This window comes from Oncorhynchus kisutch, linkage group LG11 (assembly GCF_002021735.2).
Source record: "Oncorhynchus kisutch isolate 150728-3 linkage group LG11, Okis_V2, whole genome shotgun sequence".
Lineage (NCBI taxonomy): Eukaryota > Metazoa > Chordata > Actinopteri > Salmoniformes > Salmonidae > Oncorhynchus > Oncorhynchus kisutch.
In genome coordinates this window covers 1,629,319-1,650,096 of record NC_034184.2, presented here as the reverse complement: position 1 = coordinate 1,650,096, position 20,778 = coordinate 1,629,319, and the positions used below count along the sequence as shown (strand labels likewise).

General features: G+C 41.5%; 1 protein-coding gene across 8 annotated transcripts in view; it reads right to left on the bottom strand.

Annotated features, from left to right (window-relative positions):
* LOC109888042 (neurexin-1a) overlaps positions 1 to 20,778 on the bottom strand; it is a 790,431-nt gene that overhangs the window by 442,279 nt on the left and 327,374 nt on the right. For 7 of the 8 annotated variants that reach the window (XM_031835175.1, XM_031835176.1, XM_031835180.1 and 4 more), the window contains 2 exons: positions 18,346 to 18,372; positions 137 to 259 (listed from right to left, as the gene is read on the bottom strand). In XM_031835175.1, coding sequence (XP_031691035.1) covers positions 137 to 259; positions 18,346 to 18,372 — 150 coding nt within the window. The remainder of the gene's footprint in view (positions 1 to 136; positions 260 to 18,345; positions 18,373 to 20,778) is intronic. The other variant, XM_031835178.1, reaches the window with a different exon arrangement.

Sequence of the window (20,778 nt, the reverse complement as noted above, 5' to 3'; positions counted from 1 at the left end):
ATGGACTAGACCTGACCGATTTTCTGACCTAGTCCATAGTCAAACTGTGTCCTACATATAAAGGGTCAAAGGATCATCTTGAAAATTCTCACACATATAAAACATAGTCAGTTTGATAGAGAGGGTGTGGTTGTACCTTCTACAGGTTGAAGATCATCTACGGTGAGTTTCAAACTCTTTCCCCTCCTGAACACACGCACCGTGTGCCACTCGTTATCGTTCAGGTTCTGACCAGCAAAAATGGTCTCCGGACCCTTGCCTGTAGGATAGCCCAAACAGTGGTTAAGACACACACACCTCACCCAGACAGTGGTTAACACACACACCTTACCCAAACATTGGTTTCACGCACACCTCGGGACGGGGAGAAAAGAAACCTGAGTTAGTGCAGTGACAGGGTGTGTCTAGAAGGGTAGTGAGAGAGGGGGAGAGGGAGAGAAAATCCTGCTCTCATATTTCTATGAGTGTTCTATTAATAATGTCACTAGGTGGCAGTAACGCGCCACCACAGTGCTGGCCTAGCTTGGTGCTACAGAAGGGTAAGAAACTGAGAAACAAACTCCATCTTTTTTAGTTATTGTTATATGGCATTTCAAACCATACTCTGTTGTCACCTCAATCAAATTGATTGTATATAATAATATTGGGTGCGAAAAATTATGTTCATAACTTAAATAGTCTTAACTAAAACAACTCAATCAAATGAATTGTAAACAATTATGTTAAAGGAATACTTTGGGATTTTGGCAATGAGGCCCTTAATCTACTTCCCGAGTCAGATGAACTCATGGATACCATTTTTATGTCTCTGTAGCTTGGTTTACAATCAAATGTCGACAATAATTTTATAAAGTCTGCATAAAACAATATGTGCATTTTCCCACCAGAGATGTTTCCATTAAACTGACTTTTTGCAGATAAAATGCTGGGAATACAATGCAAGTAGTCCGGGTAGACATTTGATTACTTCATAGTGCCGCTTGCTTGGTGGTGCCCCTTGTTTAGTGGTGTTGCAGACTCTGGGGCCTTTCAGAACAGGTGTATATATACTGAGATCATGTGACATATCATGTGACACTTAGATTGCACACAGGTGGACTTAAAAAAATAAAAAATAAATCGCTTCACCAATTTGGACTATTTTGTGTTTGTCCATTTCATGAAATCAAAATTAATTTAAATTACAGGTTGTAGTGCAAAAAAAACAACAACAAAAAACAAGGGGGATGAATACTTTTGCAAAGCACTATATATGGGGATAGTTTAGTGCCAAAAATAAGGGGTTAAATATATATATAAAACATAAAAAATTGCTTCCTGATCTGCGAATGAAGTTAGTACTTCCTGTATTTCCATTTGTGAACCAATGCTAACTACTGTTAATAACTACTGTTAATGCAATGACTGGAAGTCTTTGGGGATCTACTAGCATGCTAGCAGATACTGTACTCATAGATTTCCAGTCATTGCGTTACCGGTTGTTAGCATTGACTCACAAAACTACTTCTAACTTCCTTCATACTTGAAACAAACCAATATTTCTATTCAACCATTTCATGTGGACGAATTACCTGACGTATGATAAAAGTCACTACCAGGCTTTATAAATAAATATAAATGACGGTAGTCCATTTTTTAGTTCGACATGGTGGGATATTTTTGTGTCAGTAAAATGAATTATGCGAGAAATGGTGGAAACGCCTTAATGCACAAATATTGATATAATAACCATCATATTGAATGGTGAACTTGTGTTGTCCTGCCACTACAACTCAGGAAAGCATGCAGTTTATTAGACTACAGATGAAATAAGTTATGATGAACCTCACAGGGTGGTAAAAGTGCACGGGGATCTTGATGCTCCTTTCCAATAAATAGTGAGGGTATTATTTTGCTACGGCACATTGGCCAACCTGCCACCTGCCATCTGCATTGTGTCCCGCCACCCACCACACGCCAACCCCTCTTTTACGCTACTGCTACTCTCTGTTCATCATCTATGCATAGTCACTTTAACCATATTTACATGTACATACTACATCAATCAGCCTGAGTAACCGGTGTCTGTATGTAGCCTCACTACTTTTATAGCCTCGCTACTGTATATAGCCTGTCTATTTACTGTTGTTTTATTTCTTTACTTACCTATTGTTCACCTAACACCTTTTTTGCACTATTGGTTATAGCCTGTAAGCAAGCATTTCACTGTAAGGTTGTATTCGGCGGAAGTGACAAATAAACGTTGATTTTTGACTTGATGTAGACCAAGGAGCTCTCCAAACAGGTCAGGGACAACGTTGTGGAGACGTACAGATCAGGGTTGGGTTATAAAAAAAATCTAACTTTGAACATCACATGGAGCACCATTAAATCCATTATTAAAAAATTGAAAGAATATGGAACCACAACAAAAGCATTTGGTGTTCGCCAAAAGGCATGTGGGAGACTCCCCAAACATATGGAAGAAGGTACTCTGGTCAGATGAGACTAAAATTGAGCTTTTTGGCCATCAAGGAAAACGCTATGTCTCGCGCAAACCCAACACCTCTCATCAACTTCAGAACACCATCCCCACAGTGAAGCATGGTGGTGGCAGCATCTTGCTGTGGAGATGTTTTTTTATCGTCAGGGACTGGGAAACTGGTCAGAATTGAAGGAATGATGGATGGCGCTAAATATAGGGAAATTCTTGAGGGAAATTGGTTAAAGTCTTCCAGAGATTTGAGACTGGGACGGAGGTTCACCTTCCAGCCGGACAATGACCCTAAGCATACTGCTAAAGCAACACTTGCGTGGTTTAAGGTGAAACATTTAAAAGTCTTCGAATGGCCTAGTCAAAGTCCAGACCTCAATCCAATTGAGAATCTGTGGTATGACTTAAAGATTGCTGTACACCAGCAGGAACCCATCCAACTTGAAGGAGCTGGATCAGTTTTGACTTGACGAATGGGCAAAAATCCCAGTGGCTAGATGTGCCAAGATTATAGAGACATACCCCAAGATACTTGCAGCTGTAATTGCTGCAAAAGTTGGCTCTACAAAGTATTGACTTTCAATAGTTTTTTTTGTCTTATTTCTTGTTCGTTTCACAATAAAAATATGTTGCGTCTTCAAAGTGGTATGCATGTTGTGTAAATCAAATGATACAAACCCAGCAAAATATTCCATTTTAATTCCAGGTTCCAAAAGTAGGGATAGGGAATAGGCAACAAAATTTGAAAAATGCCAAGTGAATACTTTTGCAAGCCACTGTATACTAAACTTCCATTAATTTGTTAAACTAGTACCAGGGGATCTTCAGACAAGTGTTATGAGGCCTGTGGGTGTCAAATATAAAAAAAAAGGGACATGTACAGTACCAGTCTAAAGTTTGGAACACCTACTCATTACAGGGTATTTCTTGATTTTTTTAAACTATTTTCTACATTGTAGAATAATTGTGAAGACATCACAACTATGAAATAACACAAATGGAATCATGTAGTCACTAAAAAAGTGTTCAACAAATCAAAATACATTTTATATTTGAGATTCTTCAAATAGCCACCCTTTGCCGAGATGACAGTTTTGCACACTCTTGACATTCTCTCAACCAGCTTCATGAATTAGTCACCTGGAATGCATTTCAATGAACCGGTGTGCCTTCTTAAATGTTAATTTGTGGAATGTCTTTACTTCTTAATGTATTTGAGCCAATCAGTTGTGTTGTTACAAGGTAGGGGTGATATACAGAAGATAACCAATCAGTTCTGTTGTGACAAGGTAGGGGTGATATACAGAAGTATACAGTATACAGTAGTCACCCTTAGCCTTGATGACAGCTTTGTACACTCTTGGCATCTTGCTGTCCGTGAGAGTCTCACCTCACGTGTAGCCAAAACTTTTTGGAAGCTACAGACAGAAGTTGGCCGATAGGCTGTACCAACTTCAGTCTCATCTTTCCATGGAGGGGTCATACTAGTTTGTAGGCCAAACCATTCGGACTATACAGACAATTTAGTGAGAAGAGCGATTTTTGGGATGTCTCATGGTCTGACAAACACCGCTCTGGCTCTGCCACCTTTCACCCCAGATGTCTTATGGTCTGACAAACACCGCTCTGGCTCTGCCACCTTTCACCCCAGATGTCTTATGGTCTGACAAACACCTCTCTGGCTCTGCCACCTTTCACCCCAGATGTCTTATGGTCTGACAAACACCTCTCTGGCTCTGCCACCTTTCACCCCAGATGTCTTATGGTCTGACAAACACCTCTCTGGCTCTGCCACCTTTCACCCCAGATGTCTTATGGTCTGACAAACACCGCTCTGGCTCTGCCACCTTTCTCCCCAGATATCTCATGGTCTGACAAACACCGCTCTGGCTCTGCCACCTTTCACCCCCGATGTCTTATGGTCTGACAAACACCGCTCTGGCTCTGCCACCTTTCACCCCAGATGTCTTATGGTCTGACAAACACCGCTCTGGCTCTGCCACCTTTCTCCCCAGATATCTCATGGTCTGACAAACACCGCTCTGGCTCTGCCACCTTTCACCCCCGATGTCTTATGGTCTGACAAACACCGCTCTGGCTCTGCCACCTTTCACCACAGATATCTCATGGTCTGACAAACACCGTTCTGGCTCTGCCACCTTTCACCCCAGATATCTCATGGTCTGACAAACACCGTTCTGGCTCTGCCACCTTTCACCACAGATATCTCATGGTCTGACAAACACCGTTCTGGCTCTGCCACCTTTCACCACAGATATCTCATGGTCTGACAAACACCGTTCTGGCTCTGCCACCTTTCACCACAGATGGGGAAGTGCGATATCAGCAGATGTGTTGGACAAAAAAAACCCACAAAAAAACAGATATCTCTAGTTTGAAATGACAGATTTTGACTGGGATGAATTTATTATGCTAATGTGATTTCTGTGGGCCACGGAACCCGACTCTAGGGGGTATTAAGAGAAAAAAATGATAAAACGTAGGCAAACATTTAACATTATTCAAGGTGCTAGTTTGAGCTGTCTAACTGTGACTGTGAGGCAGAGAGGGACGTGTCTTGCCAAAGCTGAGAACAGAAGCTAGCAGAATGAGAAAATAAGGACTGTGATTTTATAAAGAGAGGCATCCCAGGGATTTTGTAAAGTCACAACTGCCTAATGGCTAACTGTGAGAAAAATGACTGATGGTGTTGAAGTTGTATATTTAAATATGCAATTTGTACCAAACAAGTCACTCGGGACAGTTCTGCATTGCATTCACACTTTATGAATTAAAAACCATTAAGGAGGAGAGTCCCATAGTAACTTAGAACAGTGGAGAACTACACCTCCTCTCCTCTGACACAGCATCAGGACATGACACTGGAGGTAAGGCAGGACATGATGCTGTTGTGAATGTGGCTCATTTACTTAATGTGAGAGTTTGAAAGTATATACACTATATATTTTTGAGATTATATACACATACACACCCATAGACACACACTCACAATAAACATGTTCATAGTCAGTGCAGGAGCCACAGTCAGTGTATATCAAATTATGTCCTGCCATCTGGGACAATATGAATCTCTCCTCTCCAGCAGAAGATATGACTGCATACATTCGGAATCAGAGTCTGAATTTGACCCAATTGGAACACTGATAATTTGGTTTTCTCTTAAAGCCATACTGTCTCCAGATTCAGAGAAATGTTAGGGTCCCAACATTGGGCAATGTGATTGTATGAAGTCTCTGACATGTTCTGGACCTTACACCAAAGACTTGAGCGGTTCCAACTCATACCGTGTGTCACTCACACAAGGAACATGTATCCTGCTGAACCCCCCCATGTTCTCTTTTTTCTTTCTCCTCATCCTCTTCCTCCTCCTCCTCCTCCTCTTCCACCTCCTCCTCGTCTCTCTGCCACAAGGACAGAGGGATGAAAGGCAAAGATCAAGCCATCCTTTCAAGTGCTCCAAATCCCTCCATCCCATTATGTAATATTTTGCTCTCTCACCCTATCCCCATTCTCCAGGAGCCTGGTTTCTATCCTGCCCTGGCCTTGGTGTGTTGTTTAGTGCTTACTAAGCTAAGATGGAGCTTCTGAGGTGGAGTATAGTAGTCCAGTGCTCCAGCTGCCTGTGATTTGCATACACATTGCATTGAGGCTTTGAAGATTTCAGAGAAAGAGGAAAGGAAGTAAATAGCTGGTTGAGTGGAATGAACCTGCTCGCCAAATGGATCCAGGGGGGAGTGAAGACAGTGGAACCAAGCCATCTGCAGCTTGGGCTGTTTCATATTGAGTATGGTTACATGCACACAATAATATGATGATTGTGTATAGTCAGATGAATATAACAGTTTGATTAAAATGTTTACATGGTTTGAACGAAGAACAATTTCCCAAATTATCCTGTTTCCATGAACACATCTGAAATCAGGCCACCTGATGGGACTTTTGATAAATGTAGAAAATCCCCAATCAAAATAAATGTTCTACCACAGAGACCATGTTATTTTTGGGAAACCTACTTGATTCTGAGTTTGGATATATAAAGTGTGTGTATGTGAAAACTACTTCTAAGATGCATACTTTCAGTTGTTCTGAACTCACTTCACTCTCGATAAAGAGGGAGGCTCTTGGCTGATGCTAGCACATGCACAGATAAAATACACTGCTGGAACCCAGATTAAGGTGTTACCATGATCAAATCATTTGTATAGAGAGGAGGGATGAAGAAACCAGGAATAGAGAGGAGGGATGAAGAAACCAGGAATAGAGAGGAGGGATGAAGGAACCAGGAATAGAGAGGAGGGATGAAGGAACTAGGAATAGAGAGGAGGGATGAAGGAACTAGGAATAGGGAGGAAGGATGAAGGAACTAGGAATAGAGAGGAGGGATGAAGGAACTAGGAATAGAGAGGAGGAATGAAGGAACTAGGAATAGAGAGGAGGGATGAAGGAACTAGGAATAGAGAGGAGGGATGAAGAAACCAGGAATAGAGAGGAGGGATGAAGGAATTAGGGTTTAGGCTCCAGGTATATAATGGCTGGATGGGTAACAGGACAGCCAGAGCTTACTACTGTATCCCACTACCACAATGCAATTTGGAGAGACAGAGAGAGAGGAACAGGTCACTACACTCCAGCTGGATTAGACCCAAGCAGGCCATTCTAAGAGTGGTTTATTGTCACTGAAGACCATGTGCAGCAAAAAGGGTATGTGGTTGAATGTTGTCAAGAGAACTTTGACACACATTAGCATTGACAAACCTTTAGAAGCTGTGACATTTACATCCAATGTCAGGCATCTGTGTTGTTTGTTTGCATGCAAATGTTCTTGGCTATACAGCACATGCCAATCCAATATCACCCCAGTTCACAGACTACATTCATACTCTGCAATCCTGTCAAATACATTTGCATAATCTGGGGTCTTTCTGTAATTGCTTTGTACAATAATTGTGTGGGGCTGTGTGTGTGCATGCTCATGTGTGCATGCATGTGTGTGTGTGAGATAGAAGGACAGACAGAGTGTGTGAGAGTGAGAGAGACAGAGAGAGAGAGGAAGAGAGAGAGGGAGAGAGGGACTGAGAGAGAGGGACAGACAGTGTGTCTGTGTGTGTGTGTGTGTGTGAGAGAGAGATAGAGAGAGACAGACAGACAGACAGACAGACAGGTCAGATAGATCAACTATTAATGGAAAGAAACCAGTCTGCATCTCCTCCCCACAAAATCCCATTGCCTTGATATGGTGCTAACAGAAAGTCAATGGGAAACATCAGCATCCACACACACCACCTAGCAAACAGTATATGTCAACTTGTGTCAAGTTACTTGTAGTTTAAAGTCATTATATTATCCTAATGATGCCAGGTTGTAATGAATCAATAATACAACAACCAAATTACACTAAAAACAGGCCAAACAAAAAACAACAACAATCCATCTGACAGTGTGTGTGTGTGTGTGTGTGTGTGTGTGTGTGTGTGTGTGTGTGTGTGTGTGTGTGTGTGTGTGTGTGTGTGTGTGTGTGTGTGTGTGTGTGTGTGTGTGTGTATTTTTAGCTTGTCTTCTGTCAGTGCCTGTTCAGTGTTAAATTTGAAGTGGCAGCAATTTCTTAAGGCAGAGCTGAGGCCACCCACGGGAAGGGAGCCTAGGACCCCTCATTGACAGTGATGTGTTCTTTGAGTCCGTTCTGAACATGATTCTCCTCCATAAAGCTGTCCAGAGATGCCGCGAACTGACAACACTGAATAACGCAATACCATATTAAGTGGTTAGAACAAATAATTAGCAGAGAAAATGAAGAAAAAATATGCATATTGTCAACTCCGTCAACAACAAAGAAATTCTAATGTCAACCTTGTCAGAGTGCTAAAAATATGATAGAATTGTTATGATTTATTGGGGACTTTCAAATGAATAACTGTCCATATTTATAAATGTTTGTAATTAAGTTTATTTTTAGAGGCAAAACATATGTCTGTTTTGAGAATCTGTTGTCAAGTCTGTCAGTGGCTTGTCAACCTTAAGATCGATTTTCTTTGTCAATACTCTGAAAAAATACTGTAATCACTGTTCTGCGATATATGCTTAAACAATTGAAGCTTTTACTGTGCTAGACCTAAGGGATAACGCTTGTGTCACACCCTGACCTTAGTGTTCTTTGTTTTCCTTGTTATTTTGGTTAGGTCAGGGTGTGACATGGGTGATGTATGTGTTTTTCGTCTTGTCTAGGGGATTTGTATGTTTATGGGGCTGTTTCCTTTCTAGGTATATTGTATGTCTATGGTTGCCTAGATTGGTTCTCAATTAGAGGGAGCTGTCTATCAATGTCTCTGATTGGGAACCATTTTTAGGCAGCCATATTCTGTGGGTACTTTGTGGGTGTTGGTTTCCGTGTCTGTGTTTTTCACCACACGGTAAAGTTTCGGTTTTGTCATTTCACGTATTCTTTTATTGTTTTTGTATTTCATAGTGTTCAGTATTTTTGTTATTAAAAACAATATGGACCATAACAAATATGAACCATATGAACCAAATGAACCACAACAAATAGAGGATGGTAACCGTAACTAATAGAGGATGGTAACCACAACAAATAGAGGATGGTAACCGTAACTAATAGAGGATGGTAACCGTAACTAATAGAGGATGGTAACCATAACTAATAGAGGATGGTAACCATAACTAATAGAGGATGGTAACCATAACTAATAGAGGATGGTAACCATAACTAATAGAGGATGGTAACTGTAACTAATAGAGGATGGTAACCATAACTAATAGAGGATGGTAACTGTACCTAATAGAGGATGGTAACCATAACTAATAGAGGATGGTAACTGTAACTAATAGAGGATGGTAACCATAACTAATAGAGGATGGTAACCATAACTAATAGAGGATGGTAACTGTAACTAATAGAGGATGGTAACTATAACTAATAGTGGATGGTAACCATAACTAATAGAGGATGGTAACCATGACTAATAGAGGATGGTAACCATAACTAATAGAGGATGGTAACCGTAACTAATAGAGGATGGTAACCATAACTAATAGAGGATAGTAACCATAACTAATAGAGGATGGTAACTGTAACTAATAGAGGATGGTAACTATAACTAATAGAGGATGGTAACTGTAACTAATAGAGGATGGTAACCATAACTAATAGAGGATGGTAACCATAACTAATAGAGGATGGTAACCATAACTAATAGAGGATGGTAACCATAACTAATAGAGGATGGTAACCATAACTAATAGAGGATGGTAACCGTAACTAATAGAGGATGGTAACTGTACCTAATAGAGGATGGTAACCATAACTAATAGAGGATGGTAACCATAACTAATAGAGGATGGTAACCATAACTAATAGAGGATGGTAACTATAACTAATAGAGGATGGTAACTGTAACTAATAGAGGATGGTAACTGTACCTAATAGAGGATGGTAACCATAACTAATAGAGGATGGTAACCTTAACTAATAGAGGATGGTAACCATAACTAATAGAGGATGGTAACCATAACTAATAGAGGATGGTAACCATAACTAATAGAGGATGGTAACCATAACTAATAGAGGATGGTAACGTAACTAATAGAGGATGGTAACCATAACTAATAGAGGATGGTAACTGTACCTAATAGAGGATGGTAACCATAACTAATAGAGGATGGTAACTGTACCTAATAGAGGATGGTAACCATAACTAATAGAGGATGGTAACCGTAACTAATAGAGGATGGTAACTGTACCTAATAGAGGATGGTAACCATAACTAATAGAGGATGGTAACCGTAACTAATAGAGGATGGTAACCATAACTAATAGAGGATGGTAACTGTAACTAATAGAGGATGGTAACTATAACTAATAGAGGATGGTAACTGTAACTAATAGAGGATGGTAACCATAACTAATAGAGGATGGTAACCATAACTAATAGAGGATGGTAACCATAACTAATAGAGGATGGTAACCATAACTAATAGAGGATGGTAACCATAACTAATAGAGGATGGTAACCATAACTAATAGAGGATGGTAACTGTACCTAATAGAGGATGGTAACCATAACTAATAGAGGATGGTAACTGTACCTAATAGAGGATGGTAACCATAACTAATAGAGGATGGTAACTATAACTAATAGAGGATGGTAACTGTACCTAATAGAGGATGGTAACCATAACTAATAGAGGATGGTAACCATAACTAATAGAGGATGGTAACCATAACTAATAGAGGATAGTAACCATAACTAATAGAGGATGGTAACCATAACTAATAGAGGATAGAAACCATAACTAATAGAGGATGGTAACCATAACTAATAGAGGATGGTAACCATAACTAATAGAGGATAGTAACCATAACTAATAGAGGATGGTAACCATAACTAATAGAGGATGGTAACTGTAACTAATAGAGGATGGTAACCATAACTAATAGAGGATGGTAACTATAACTAATAGAGGATGGAAACCATAACTAATAGAGGATGGTAACTATAACTAATAGAGGATGGTAACCATAACTAATAGAGGATGGTAACCATAACTAATAGAGGATGGTAACTATAACTAATAGAGGATGGTAACCATAACTAATAGAGGATGGTAACCATAACTAATAGAGGGTGGTAACCATAACTAATAGAGGATGGTAACCATAACTAATAGAGGATGGTAACCATAACTAATAGAGGATAGTAACCATAACTAATAGAGGATGGTAACCATAACTAATAGAGGATGGTAACCGTAACTAATAGAGGATGGTAACTGTACCTAATAGAGGATGGTAACCATAACTAATAGAGGATGGTAACTGTACCTAATAGAGGATGGTAACCATAACTAATAGAGGATGGTAACTATAACTAATAGAGGATGGTAACTGTAACTAATAGAGGATGGTAACTGTACCTAATAGAGGATGGTAACCATAACTAATAGAGGATGGTAACCATAACTAATAGAGGATGGTAACCATAACTAATAGAGGATAGTAACCATAACTAATAGAGGGTGGTAACCATAACTAATAGAGGATAGAAACCATAACTAATAGAGGATGGTAACCATAACTAATAGAGGATGGTAACCATAACTAATAGAGGATGGTAACCATAACTAATAGAGGATGGTAACTGTACCTAATAGAGGATGGTAACCATAACTAATAGAGGATGGTAACTGTAACTAATAGAGGATGGTAACCATAACTAATAGAGGATGGTAACTATAACTAATAGAGGATGGTAACTATAACTAATAGAGGATGGTAACTATAACTAATAGAGGATGGTAACCATAACTAATAGAGGATGGTAACTGTAACTAATAGAGGATGGTAACTATAACTAATAGAGGATGGTAACCATAACTAATAGAGGATGGTAACCATAACTAATAGAGGATGGTAACCGTAACTAATAGAGGATGGTAACCGTAACTAATAGAGGATGGTAACCATAACTAATAGAGGATGGTAACCATAACTAATAGAGGATGGTAACCATAACTAATAGAGGATGGTAACCATAACTAATAGAGGATGGTAACCATAACTAATAGAGGATGGTAACCATAACTAATAGAGGATGGTAACTGTACCTAATAGAGGATGGTAACCATAACTAATAGAGGATGGTAACTGTACCTAATAGAGGATGGTAACCATAACAAACCTGCCAAGAGAGGACTGCCCACCAAATCTCACGGACCAAACAAGGAGGCTATTAATCAGAGAGGCAACAAAGAGACCAAAGATAACCCTGAAGGAGCTGCAAAGCTCCACAGCAGAGTTTGGAGAATCTGTTCACTGGACCATTTCAAACTGTACACTCCACAGAGTTGGGCTTTACGGAAGAGTGGCCAGAATAAAGCCATTGCGTAAGAAAGAAATGGCAAAAGGCATATGGTAAGATGAGAATAAAATTGAGCATTTTGGCAATCAAGAAAAATGCTATGTCTGGTGCAAACCCAACACCTCTCATCATCCCGAGGACACCATCCCCACAGTGAAGAATGGTGGTGGCAGAATCATTCTTTTAGTAGGTTTTTCATCGGCAGTGACTGGGAAACTGGTCAGAATTAAAGGAATGATGGATGGCACTAAATACAGGGAAATTCTTGAGGGAAACCTGCTTCAGTCTTCCAGAGATTTGAGACTGGGACGGAGGTTCACCTTCCAGCAGGACAATGATGCAAAGCATAGTGCTAAAGCAACACTTGAGTGGTTTAAGGCGAAACATTTAAATGTCTAAAATGGCCTAGTCGAAGCCCAGACCTCAATCCAATTGAGAATATGTGGTATGACTTAAAGATTGCTGTACACCAGCGGAACCCATCCAACTTGAAGGAGCTGGAGCAGTTTTGCCTTGAAGAATGGGCAAAACTCCCAGTGGCTAGATGTGCCAAGCTTATAGAGACATACCCCAAGAGAGTTGCAGCTGTAATTGCTGCAAAAGGTGGATCTACAAAGTATTGACTTTGGGGGGGTGAATAGCTATGCACGCTAAAGTTTTCTGTTTTTATGTCTTATTTATTGTTTGTTTCACCAAAAAATATATATTGCATCTTCAACGTGGTAGGCATGTTGTGTAAATCAAATGATACAAACAATTAAAAATTTTAATTCTAGGTTGTAAGGCAACAAAATAGGAAAAATGCCAAGGAGGTGAATACTTTCGCAAGCCAGTGTTCTGGACCAGATTCTTCTTTATCATGTCCATTGATGCCAGGCACGGGTTCTGAGCTGTTCACCACACCTTCCACCTAATATAACTCATCCTCTTTCACTTCCATTTCACCTTCAGTTTACTCTTGACACCAACCATCTTCAACACCCCATCTACATTTTTCTCACCATCTTCCTCAAATTCAAATCCAACCTCTGCATTACTTATTCACTTCAACCTCATTAACTTCCATTTTCCCCTTAATTCCTCTTCAGAAATCCACATTTTTGTGTCTCAATCCTAGTATTCCTCTTATCCCGACTGTGCTTGCAGCCCGGTGGCATACCGACGTACCTCCATCTCATAATGATTCTGCTCACCACGGAACCGTGTCTTCTCTGGGAGCTAACATTTTGAGAGCATGAGTGGTGGCCACACACAGGAAAACGGCCCCCAAACTGAACTCTGTTCTCCTCCTGTCGCGGAAGAAAGACAAGCACTACTCGTGGGCTCCTTCTCATTAGTTAATCAGGGACCTGAGCCACACACCCCCATACCTAAGGAACACTGTACTCAGATATTGTGCAGGAGATTCAAGCCAACAATGTGGGAGGACAGGTGCCACAGGCTGTGCCCAGCCACAACACTACCTCTGCCATGTTTGGGGAGAGGGGGTCGGATGAGTGTCCCACTGCTCGGGATGAGTCGACCGAGGTGTAAGCTTTCTCCAGATGTGGCCTGCTATGACGTGACTGCAGAGGCCACAACTACAGTATAAGAACCCAATGATGTCAAAGCCAAAGTGACGAATGCTCCACTCCAAACAACCGTGTGATGTGAGTTTGCCCGTCCTGTCCTTGTGTTTTGTTCTGTGTTGCTTTTAACCTGTAAGTGTCAAGATCGTTTGTAGAAATGGACAAAGGTGCAGCGAATGTTGAGTTCCAAATCATTTATTAATAGTGAAACTTAGCAAAAACAATAAACTAACAACGAACCGTGACTACAGAGGTGCTACGTGCACTAACTCAAAATACATTCCCACAACCCACACGTGGAAAAAAGGATACCTAAATATAATCCCCAATTAGAGACAACGATTGCCAGCTGCCTCTAATTGGGAATCATACAAAATCAACAACATAGAAAAAGAAAACTAGAACCCCACATAGAAATAATAATCTAGACTAACCCCCCAGTCACACTCTGACCTACTCCCCCCCCCCCCCCCCCCCCCCCCCCCCACGACCACCAAAGGTGCGGACTCCGGCCGCAAAACCTGAAACCAAAAGGGAGGGTTAGGGGGAATGTCTAGTGTCGGTGGCGGCTCTGGTGCAAGACGAAGAACCCTCATCCCGGGGATCCGCCAGCATTGGAGGCAGCTCTGGTGCATCCCGGAGAACCCGCTCATCCTGCAGATCCAGCCATGGACCCAGGCTGAACACTGTGCCTGGACTGGACATCGGTGCAGGGGAAGACTCCTTCCATGGAGCTGGACTGGACGCCATGTCTGGACTGGACATCGGTGCAGAGGAAGGCTCCTGTCATGGAGCTGGACTGGACGCAGTGTTTGGAAGCTCCGGACAGTTGACCTGACGCTGGAGGTTCCGGACTGTTGACCTGACGCTGGAGGTTCCGGACCGTTGACCTGAAGCTGGAGGTTCCGGACCATTGACCTGAAGCTGGAGGTTCCGGACCGTTGACCTGACGCTGGAGGTTCCGGACCGTTGACCTGACGCTGGAGGTTCTGGACCGTTGACCTGACGCTGGAGGTTCCGGACCGTTGACCGTCGCTGGAGGTTCCGGACCATTGACCGTCTGGGAACTGTCGCCGGAAGCTCTGGACTGGGAACTGTCGCCAGAAGCTCTGGACTGGGAACCGTTGCCGGAAGCTCTGGACTGGGAAGTGTCGCCGGAAGCTCTGGACTGGGGATCATCGCAGGAAGCCTGGTGTGTGGGGCTGGCAATGGTGGTACCGGACTGGTGACACGCACTTCAGGGCGAGTGCGGGGAGGAGGCACAGGATGTACTGGACTGGGGAGGCGCACTGGAGGCCTGATGCGTGGGGCCGGTACAGGTGGCACTTCAGGGCGAGTGCAGGGAGGAGGCACAGGACGTACTGGGCTGTGGAGGCATACATCTGGGCGAGTGCGAGGAGCAGGCACCGGATGTACCGGACTGGGGAGGTGCACTGGAGGCCTGATGCGTGGGACCGGCACAGATTGCACCGGACTGGTAACACGTTCCTCCAAACGCCTGCTTTGCCGCATACCCCTTGCCAACTCCATTCTCCGGTATCCATCCTCACACTGTTCCATTGACTCCCAGGCGGGCTCTGGCATTCTCCCTGGGTCGACTTACCACCTCTCTACCTCCCATGGTGTCACTGGTTCACACCTCGGCTCTGCCGACCACCCCGTGTGCCACCCCCCAAATAATTTTGGGCTGTCTCTTGGGCTTTCCATGTGGCCGCGAACCCCGGCGTCGTCGCTGTTCTCCCTTCTCTCCTTGCGTCTCCCACCAAGGAAGGCGATCCTGCCAGGATTTCTTCCCAAGTCCAGGATCCCTTCCAATCCAGGATCTCCTCCCAAGTCCAGGATACACTCTCCTCCCGGGGCACGCTGCTTGGTCCTGTTGTGGTGGGATATTCTGTCACGATCGTTTGTAGAAGCGGACCAAGGAGCAGCCAATGTTGAGTTCCACATCATTTATTAATAGTGAAACTTAGCAAAAACAATAAACAATAAACTAACAACGGACCGTGACTACAGAGGTGCTACGTGCACTAACTCAAAATACATTCCCACAACCCACAGGTGGAAAAAAGGATACCTAAATATGATCCCCAATTAGAGACAACGATTACCAGCTGCCTCTAATTGGGGATCATACAAAATCACCAACATAGAAAAACAAAACTAGAACCCCACATAGAAATAATAAACTAGACTAACCCCCTCTGTCACGCCCTGACCTACTCCACCATAGAAAATAAGGACTCTCTATGGTCAGGACGTGACAGTAAGCCCCTTGAAAAGATAAAACTAAGAGATTGAGTATGTGATATTGGCATTGAAAGTACTTCAGTTCTACTTCACATGATTACCACTTCTGTTCAAACACTCAGGAGTGTGTTGATTAGTGTGAGAGAATAACTTTAACATTAAAATAGTAATTTACTAAATAAGTCTCCAACCTTTCTAGCATGAGGGTTACTTGAAAAATAAAATGTGACATGTTGCTTTTAAATGGCAACATTATTTTCTCTCCCTCGCATTCAGGTTTATATGTATATATATATATATAAAAACCTGAATGCAAGGGAGAGAAAAAAATATATATATATATATATACGTTGCCCAGTACGTCCTGTGCAATGTACAGAATGTGCACAGCATTCTTAATTGCATTTAATTTACCATATAGATAGGTATTACAAATCTCCATTTGCATGCATAGGTAATGTTATAGAATTGCCTAACTGTTATTGCAAACCATTTGTGTAAATTATTTTTGATGCCCCTATATACACCAGGCTATAGATAGACATTGAGTGTACAAAACATGAAGAACACCTTCCTAATATTGAGTAGCAGCCCTTTCACCTCGATTCCCCTGGTCAGTATGTGTCATGGAAAGAGCCGGTGCCCTTAACATGTTGTATACTCAGTGTACATTCCTTTATACTTTATGAAATATTGTGACCACTCGGGTGTCTCCACCATCCCCCCAAAGAAAAGGAGCACTGGATGCAGAATGGCTTGAGACAATCTGGATGGAGGAGATGGAGCTCACTATTTCCTGTTGTTTGGAGTGTGTTTCTCCATAACCTAACAAGAGGGTGTGAAGGTCAACCCTCAGATAAAACCCTGGTGACATTGTGTGTATGCTGTATGCTGTACGGAAAACAGGAAACCAAGGCTCATATTTTCTGACTCTTCAGGACTCTTCTCCCATCAATAATTCATAAACGTCTCTGAATAATAAATACAAGGACAAATTCCCTCCCAAAATATTTGCAATGTTAACTCCGTAGCACTACACTAACATGTCCTCTTCCTCTCTCTCCCTCCCTCCCTACTGGCAGTTGCACTCTCTCCATGACTGTCCCCTCCCTCCCTCCCTCCCTCCCTCCCTCCCTCCCTCCCTCCCTCCCTCCCTCCCTCCCTCCCTCCCTCTACATCCATTCCTTCTTACCTCCTTCCCTCTCTCTTCCATCCCTCCTTCCCTCCTGGCAGCCCTACTATCGCCAATCCCTCTCTCTCTGCTCTGTGAGGCAGGTTAATGAGAATAATAAAAGCCCGCTCTGTATTTCCTCTCCGCTTTGAAAAGCCTCATCAATTTACCGAGATGGACTGAGGAAGAAGGAATGAAAGAAAAAATAATAGACCTGGACAGAAAGGTAAAACGGAGAGAAAGGTAAATCATTTACAGAAAAAAAGAAAATGAGGAGAACGGGGATAATGATGCATTACTAAAACACCTCTGTTTCATATCAGCCTGTTTTAATTTAGAGTTGTCAAGGCTGGTAATTAGAGACAACAGAGTGTGAACAATCACAGTTGACTGCCATTTTGGAGGTTCTCATTCATTCTAACCCCTCCCTCCCTTTCCTTCCTCTATCCCTCCATTCCTTTTCTCCCTTCTCCCTCCCCTTCCCAAGCAGTCAGTGCTCTGGAAGAGAATAGATTCACACTGCCTGAGGCCCATTACATTCTATACATACATTCCATGATCTCCCATGGCCTGTATGCAATGCACTGGTCTTTATGATACATAATGTATATCTAAGGTATAGGTAATTGATTGAAATCATATTGCTAATGTGTTTTTAAAATAGTGAATTTTCCCCATTAGCTGTTGGGAAGAAAAAAAATGAAATATTGCACATCTTAGCCAACCTGGTCTGAAAACATATGACATCTATATACCATTTACCTACGTAAATATTCTACTTTCTGGCACACATGAACTTAGACAACATACATGCAGGTAATATTTTAAACAAACGACATCTTTTAAGGCTTCATAAACCCCTTAGAAGCCTATATAGATGTAGTTTGTTTAAAGGGGATTTGCATTCATGAATAGGAAACATTGTGAATACAGATAAAAGACAGTAGAACAGTATTTTAACAGGATTATTCAAAGTTAGCAGTCTTTACTTACTGGTAGTACAGTTAATCTTGATACAGTCTAGATGGGGGAGAACAGATGAGATGTCACATCATCCTTCATTATGACAGCTGCAGACAATGTTAAAGCAAAACAACCCACCCCTCTGGGGACGACACACGGACACAGGGACCACATCATGATGCTCTCCTCCATGGCCCTCTCCTCCTACACACCTGGCTGAGGTAAGAGTGACTGGGGTATGGTAGGAAGAGCATGGCAACTACTACTTTACAATGCCAGTTATTTCTGTCAGCAAAGGGCCTTTCACAATGCTGTTATTTAGCCAATCACTAGGTTATATGTATGGCTGAACCGGAAAGCCTTGACTGACCAACCTATAACTTGATCAACATGTGAATATTTTGAGTAGAAGATTTGAAGATTTGTATTTTATTTCATTTGAAAAGTAACACAAACTAATTAACATGAGGCAGATGTCAAATTAAAAATGTCCTGGTTAAAAGTGCAAATAAAATGGTGTCCTTGACAGAGGAGGTGGTTTAGTCTGTACAATAAGAGAGTATCAGAATATGGTCATGGTCAAGCTGGGCCACTCGGTAGGGATGCTGGGTGCTCTAACATCTTAGATCTTAGGATGGGCCATTCAAAGACGCCATGCCTAAAATTGACAGCTGTCCTCTCTCTCAAAGCTGTGAAGAACAGTGTACTTTTTTTTAACCAATTCAAAGAATTAGTACTGAATATCAGGCTTTTCTCACTGCACACTACTACTACCACGAATGCTATCGCTACTATCACTACTACCACTACTACTGCTACCACTGCTACTACTACCACGAATGCTATCGCTACCGCTACTATCACTACTACCACTACTACTACTACCACTACTACTACCACGAATGCTATCGCTACCGCTACTATCACTACTACCACTACTACTACTACCACTACTACTACTACTACTACTACTACTACTACCACTACTACTACTACTACTACCACTACTACTACCACTACTACTACTACTACTACTACTACTACTACTACTACTACTACCACTACTACTACTACTACTACTACTACCACTATTACTACTACCACTACTACTACTACTACTACTACTACTACTACTACCACGAATGCTATCGCTACCGCTACTATCACTACTACCACTACTACTACTACTACCACTACTACTACTGCTACAGCTACTATCACTACTATTCCTTCTACTGCTACTATCACTACCAATGTTACTAATATTGCAACTACTGCTACTAATACCATCTACTAATACTATGATGACTACTAGTACTACAGCTACTAACACTACTACTACACCTACTGACTAACGCTGCTACTACTACTAATACTAGTACTATCACTACCACTACTACTACTAATGCTAGCACTACTACTACTACTACTACTACTATACTACTACTACTACGACTACTACTACTATCACTACTACATACTACTTCTACTACAACTACTACTACTACTATTACCACTACTACTACTAATATTAATAATAATATCACTCTCACTACTACTACTACTACTACTAATAATAATAATAATACTACTAATAATAATACTACTACTACTACTACTGGCACTATCACTACTACTACTACTACTACTGGTACCATTACTGACTACTGCTGCTACTGCTACGGCTACTGCTGCTACTACTACTATTACTACTAGTGCTACTATTACTACAATTACGTCTACTGCTACTAACACTGTTAATGTTACTAATACTGCTACTACTGCTTCTAATATCGTCTTCAACTAATACTACTACTACTACTACTACCACTACTACAACTACTACTAGTGCTACTACTGCTACTATCACTGCTATTACTTCTACTGCTACTAACACTGCTAATGTTACTAATACAGCTACTACTGCTACTAATAACTTATTATGTAATACTACTACTACTACCGCTGCTACTAATACTACCACTACTATCACTACTACCACTACTGACTACTACTGCTACTGCTACTACTACTACTACCACTACTACTACTGCCAGTGCTACTACTGCTACTATCACTACTACCACTACTGACTACTACTGCTACTGCTACTACTACTACCACTACTGCCAGTGCTACTACTGCTACTATCACTACTACCACTACTGCTACTACTACTGACTACTACTGCAACTACTACTACTAATACTACCACTACTATCACTACTACTCATACTAATACTACTACTTCTACTACTATTTCTACTAATACTACTACTATATCTTACTACAACTTCATCACTACCATGTGGACCTAAACTTCTATTTCTACTACTTACCTTCAAATAGTATACGAACACTGCTAGTATTTTTGTATAACATGCTGTATGTATATGCTGCTAAAGAACCACATATTGTTGCTGCTACACAGCCTCTCTAGCTTTCTCTCTCTCTATGATTATA